The 6,070-nt window shown below is 49.5% G+C and overlaps 1 protein-coding gene across 1 annotated transcript in view; it reads left to right on the top strand.

The window, feature by feature from the left end:
* Positions 1-1,468: 1,468 nt before the first annotated feature.
* Positions 1,469-6,070, top strand: part of CPNE8 (copine 8) — a 195,608-nt gene continuing 191,006 nt past the window's right edge. Inside the window, exon 1 of the mRNA XM_039224596.1 lies at positions 1,469-1,657. Coding sequence (XP_039080527.1) covers positions 1,521-1,657 — 137 coding nt within the window. The 5' untranslated portion in view covers positions 1,469-1,520. The remainder of the gene's footprint in view (positions 1,658-6,070) is intronic.

Below are 6,070 nucleotides of genomic sequence, written 5' to 3'. Positions count from 1 at the left end.
AAAAGAGAAACAGAGAACTTGTGGATTTAAGGGATGGAAAGGGGTGGGTTGGGAGATCAGAAAAAGGAAACCAAGGCTGAAACGCAGGAAGGATCTTGACAGAGGAAGAGGCAAGACTGCGCCTACACGTCCTCACGGGCAGCTGTACAGATTCTCCGGGCAGGTGGCTCCCAGCGGATTAAAATGTTACAACGTATGGCTCGTTCTCAACCACGAAAGCAGCTCCTTTCGGAGTTAGTCCTGCCAGCTGGAAACTCCGTGCTGGGCGCGCAGAGGAGGCGGACGGACACCAGCCCGGGCTCCCCGCTTCTTTACCTGAAGCCGCGTCCAGCTCTCCGTCGCCCCCTGGTGGCGAGTGTCCGGGGACCCGCAGGCGCACGGGTAAGGCGGGAGGAAAGGTGCGGCCAATGAGGTCCCGGCGCTCGAGCGGAGCCGCGGGTACCTCCCGAGGCTTTGACCGCTTGGGCATTCTGGCACCAGTATGGCTGCCACAGAATCCGGTTTCCCAAATGCAGCGCTCGCTCCGTCTCCTCGCTGCTGGCGTCCGTCCAGTTTCATTCGGGTCTTACTGGGTGGGAGTCGGGGTGAGGGAGCTGCATTACCTTGTTGTGACCTCCAGGTTTCAGGGCAGAACTTTTCATGGGTTTGGAAACGAGGGGCTGCAGAAGAGCCCTGGCTATAGGAGGACTGTCCCCATGAGACCCCCATGTTCCGAGGAACTGAGGGAAGACGGAAACTAGATGGCCCGCTTCCATCCCAAATACTTTTCCTCCCCAAATTAGAGTCCATCCTATTCCCGCCTTGTCCCGGATACTGATATGTCACTTTACCACCGCGTACGAAACGCTGGAGATCGTCGTCCTGCGCCCACTGTCCCCAACCCTCCCGTGGCCGAGGGTGGGCAGTCCGCAAGGCGGGGACCCGCTCTTCGGCCCGAGGGCAAGGGCCTCCATGGGCTTCGAGGGTGCGGGGAGGGTGCGCAGGGCGGGGAGCGGTGGACGCTACGGTGAGGGAGTTAGGAACGGGCGGAGGCGCCCGTACCTGCAGCTCCCAGCTCAGGCGGGCGAGCTGCGTGACAGTCCCGTCCACACCTGATTGACAGGAGGCGGGAGTCGCGGCCCGGGAGGCGGGAGTGGGTGTGCAGGGGCGGAGCCGGCCCGGGCGCGCGCTCCTAGACGGTTGAGGTCTGGTGTCTTGCCCGGACCCCGCCAGGTGGCCCGCCGGCTCTTCGGAGCCTGACACCCGGAGCGTGGAGAGCCTCCCGGAGTGTCCCCTGCTGGGGCCTGCTGCCTGCAAGGAGGGGGCAGGGCAGCCCGGAGCCCCGTGCGCCGCTTCCCCGGCGGCCTCGGCCTGGGCCGGGACTGGCTCGCGCTTCCCTCGCGGCTCTGCGCGGGTCCGCCTGCCCCTCCCTCCCCCTTCCCGCGAGCTGCCTCCGCCCTCCTTCCTCTGCCTCCACCCTCCACCCCCATCCCCGTCTGTCGGGAACTGGGCTCGGAGCCCTCAGTCGGCCCGAGCTCTGGATGTGGGCGCCGGACAAGTCCGCGGCGCCTCCGCCCAAGATGGACAGCCGCTACACCAGCACTGCGGGCATCGGGGACTTGAACCAGCTGAGCGCGGCCATCCCGGCCACGCGGGTGGAGGTGTCGGTGTCCTGCAGGTGAGGACGCAGCCCCTCCCCGCCCTCCCCCTGCTCTCCGGTTTGCCTGGTGGGTAGCGCTTGCCGTGCGCGCGGGGTACCCCGAGGCTTCGCTGGGGTGAGAAGTTGCGCGACGCGTGGGAAACACCCCAGCTCCAGTGACACGGAGCGGAGAGCGGGAACGAGGAGCGAGTGGTGGGCTCCGGAACGGAGACTTTTAATTTTCTTTCTGGGAAATGCGGTAAAAGTTGGCTGGGCTGTGACTCAGCGGCAGGAACCCCGGCCGCCGCCCACTTTGCAAACCCTTTTTTACGTTCCAGACCCGAGCTGTGTGGTTGGGTGATGACGGGAATCGAAGGGAACAGCGTTGCCAAAAGCGCTTGTGACCGCTGCGCGCAGTGGCCCGGGACTGCCTCCGCTAGGCGTGTGCAGACCTGCTTCTGCCACACTTGGCATCAAACCAGGCAGCTGCCTCCCCACCCACTTCCTGGAGCCATCCAGCTTGCTTCCCCCCACCCTTCCGGGCTTCTTGCCTTATGCCTCATAGGTAGAGATTTGGGCTCCAGCCCTGTTTGCAGACGAATCTGTGCCTTACCTAAAATCTGGAAAGTCACGACTTTCTTCTGCCTGCAAGTAGACACAGTTTTGAGTGCTTATAACAACTGACACTCTGCTCGAGGACTGTAAATTTCAACTCCATTGCCTGACGTTGCTTGGGTCAGTTTTTCTGTAAACAAGGCAGCATAATTGCTGTTTCGCAGAAGATTTTGAGAAGGAGATGGGCGGACTGTACTAAATTGATCATGGCAACAGGAGGGGGAGAATTTGCATATTGCCTCTGGAGCCCACACTGTCTTGTTTGCATACTTGGATCTCTCTCAGTGGAAAACTCTTTTCCCTTCTGCCCACTTTGACCTCAAGATTGTTTTCAGTGCTAGAAATTACTCCCCCCCCCCCCCCCCCCCCCCCCCCCCCCCCCCCCCCCCGTCAATTCCTTCCCTTAGCAAAACTTGCCTTGAAGGAATCTAACAAACAGGGGGAATCTTGGATGTAAATAAATCCGGAAACTTAAAACGCTGTCACCCCAGGAGAACTTGATTTTGCAGTTCCACAAGACTCGGTCTAAAGCCCAAGGGATGGATTTTCTTTTCTGTGGAAAGTCAAGCGCCTATAACCCTAATTGAGGTGTTAATTAGGGGAGAGGGGATGGCTTTCGGATATCCCTGAAACTATATCCGTGATTGCTTGCTTCCTCTTAAGGCTGACCTCACACTGTGGAGACAGTAATGCTGATAATGATAGCTACGGTTGGGCTCTTGCCTTACTGTGTTTATTGCTTTAAGAATTGCCTGAGATTTCTTCTTGTCTACTGAACAGGTGAAGCTACATGGAAAACTCTTTTCAGCTATTAATTCTAGGCCTTTTTCTTTTTCTCTTAAGCTGGCATTGGATGCTCATGGGAGGTTATTAGCATATGCACATAATTCATGCCCGAAAGTCCTACAGTTACAATAGGAGTATTTTCTAGAGTTCTCCACTGAACATCCTGCAAAGCCCGGATGACATGTGGCCTGTACCTGGCATGAATATAAAAATGTTATAAGTTAAATCTCAGTTTCCCAAAAGCTCTTTAGGACTCATGGGGAAATTATACCTTCACTGGTCTTTCTGCCAATGGGATCCACATTTAACCATTCTTTTGTTGTTGTTGTTGCTTTTGTGTGTGTTGGGTGTGCCTGGAATCTTGTAGTTAATTGGCTTTAAGCCAGTTTGTTTAAGTTTGATACCTCAGACCCTGGACATCCCCTTGTTCCAGCCTTTTTTTTTTTTTTTTTTTTTTAAGTACAAGGATGCTGTGTCTTGTTTTTTATTTTTAAGTTTTCAAAAAAACCCAAAAAGTCCTGAAATAGAACCTAAGTACTTATAGTATTTACATTTTTGAGAATTGCATCTTGTAAACATAGATGGTGTCCTTTGGGCTTTGCCGTAAGAGACCTGGTTACAGATTCTGGCTTCGTGGCTCAATCATGTTGTTACCTTTCTGTTCTTAACCAGAGCTCCTTCATCTCTAAAATGAGGATAATTGTGGTATTTATCTTATATAGAATGTTATCGGAGCTTCATAAGATGATGTCTGAAAAGTGCTCACACAATATCTGACACAAAAGGAAGTGTTAAAAAAAAACATAAGGTATTTTGATATTGGAAATAGTATTTACTGAATAAATGTTTTATATGTGCTTTAGTATGGAATTCTGTAAATAGCCCTCTTTTGTACTTCAGTCAATTAGTAAAGAAGACAGGGATAGAGGCTTCCCTGGGATACCTGCTCTCTCCTTCTCTTTCTTTGATGAGTATAAAGAGCTTACATTCTAGGATGTTTGGGGGGAATTTGACTTAGCAAAAAGACTCACTAGGAGGTCTCTCCATCTTACCCTGGGCAAACAGAGTAAGGAATTCCCTTGCTTTCTATGTTAGAGACCTCTGATGATTTGCTGACACTCTAAAAGCAACTCAGGATGATAAACTCCGTTCGTTGTCCCCAGTCGAAGGCCTTTAAAAAACTCTTTATGTTTTCGTCTTCATTTTGGGGGAGGTGAGAAAATTAACAATTGAAGCTTGGAGCTAAATATAATTCATGGAAATCAGTAAGTCTATTCCATCACCAAGCGTTTAATGTCTTTTGTATCTTGAGAATTATGCTATGCTCTGGGAGAAATGAAAGAGAAGTTGGCTGAAAATGTAAAGTCTGGCTGGGAGATAAGTATTATGTAATACATGATGACGTCGGACTAAATCCAAAGATGTGGTTCATGCACAGAGAGGGAAGAGATCATGGTGGAGTGTGGAATGCTTGGAACATATTTCAAAGAGGAGATGGGGCTTGAGGGAGACAACGAGATGGATGGGCATGGCTTTCATTAGAGAAGGGACAGCTTAACGTGGAGGTTTTGGGGTGTCTACACACTTGGTGTGTTAGCGTGACCGGTACAGTTTTCTAGCTGTGTTTATGTAGAGACAAGCTCCTACCCTTTGACTTCTCCTCCAACCACTGTATAGTTCTCCTAGCATTCATTTTTTTTCATGATGTTAATTCCTAGATGTTTTTAAAGTTAATTGGGTTACCTAATTAAAATGTCTATAGCTGAAACGATACTACCTTAGACAGATAAAATAACATTTACCCACATTCCCATTGTATTCTGAAAACAGATTAATTAGACTGAGGTAAAAAAAAAAAATACAGTGGGAAAAATAACATGCAGTAATCACCTGTTTCCCTGGGACTTTGGTTTGGTAAACTGTTTCCAACATGTAATTTTGGTCATTTTCTCTGATCAAGAAGTTAGTTTATCAATGAAAAAAGCATCGAGAACATTCTGTATTTCTAGACTTGGTGAGTTACCCATCACGTGTAAATTCTTTCACAGCAATAATCTTCTAATGGCGATAAAACCAATTTTAACCACTCGCATTGAGGGAAGAATAGAAAATGTGAGCCCCTACTTTGTGCGAGGCATTCCGTAAAGTCCTACCTGGCCTGGGCATGACTCTTTGGCCTAATCTACCACCACTGCTCACATGAACACTGTGACTGAATGGAGTCCAACCAATATGTGCTTACTGGTGACAGATAAATGTGGCGGCAAAACACCAATAAGTGGAAGCCCCAGAGCACGTGCTGTTTGGCCAGTGAACTGATTCCTCTTTGCCTGTGGACCTATGGTCAATGCCACTCTCTCTGCCCTGACCCTCCGTCCCTCCCTTCTTCCCCCTTGTGTTTTTGATTAGCCTGTGCTCCTTGTTCAAGACTCAGGTCAAATCTCTCTCTCTCTGACTCCTCTCCCAAACTGGGTTTTGCTGTTTTCCCAAAGCAGCTGGTATGCACGAGTATCATAATTATGTTGTTATTTCTTGATCTCTGCATTCACCTTGAGGGCGAGTTTTGTTTCTTGCATAATCCACGTGTTCTGAGCTTGGCACAGAATATGTAGTCCATACATGCTGGATGTCCTCATTATTCTCTGAATAAATCAGCTGACACGGAGCGAGTTTTGTGCCTGTTAAAATACAGATTTCTAGGTCCCCACACCAGATCTACTGAATCAAAATCTCTGGGACTGGGGCCCAGGAATCTGGACTTTTAACAGGTTTACCATATGCTGATGATGTACATTAAAATGTTTATCTGTTTGATGAGGAAACGATTGTGACTGTAGTCACTCCATACGGGTTAGCAATCCTTGCCCTACACAGGTGTTAGGAGATACTTTTCAGGGGTGTGCTGGAGCTGGCTTCACAGGATTGAGACAGCAATTTGTGCACCACTGTTAAATATAGTGGTTATTAAAAATTAAATTATGCAAACCTAAAATTAATGCATTATATTTTAAAACAAAGACGTACTCAAAAGTTGTCACTTCATAATTGTTT

This window comes from Hyaena hyaena, unplaced genomic scaffold (assembly GCF_003009895.1).
Source record: "Hyaena hyaena isolate Hyena2069 unplaced genomic scaffold, ASM300989v1 scaffold_1680, whole genome shotgun sequence".
Lineage (NCBI taxonomy): Eukaryota > Metazoa > Chordata > Mammalia > Carnivora > Hyaenidae > Hyaena > Hyaena hyaena.
This window is presented reverse-complemented; position numbering and strand designations above follow the sequence as displayed.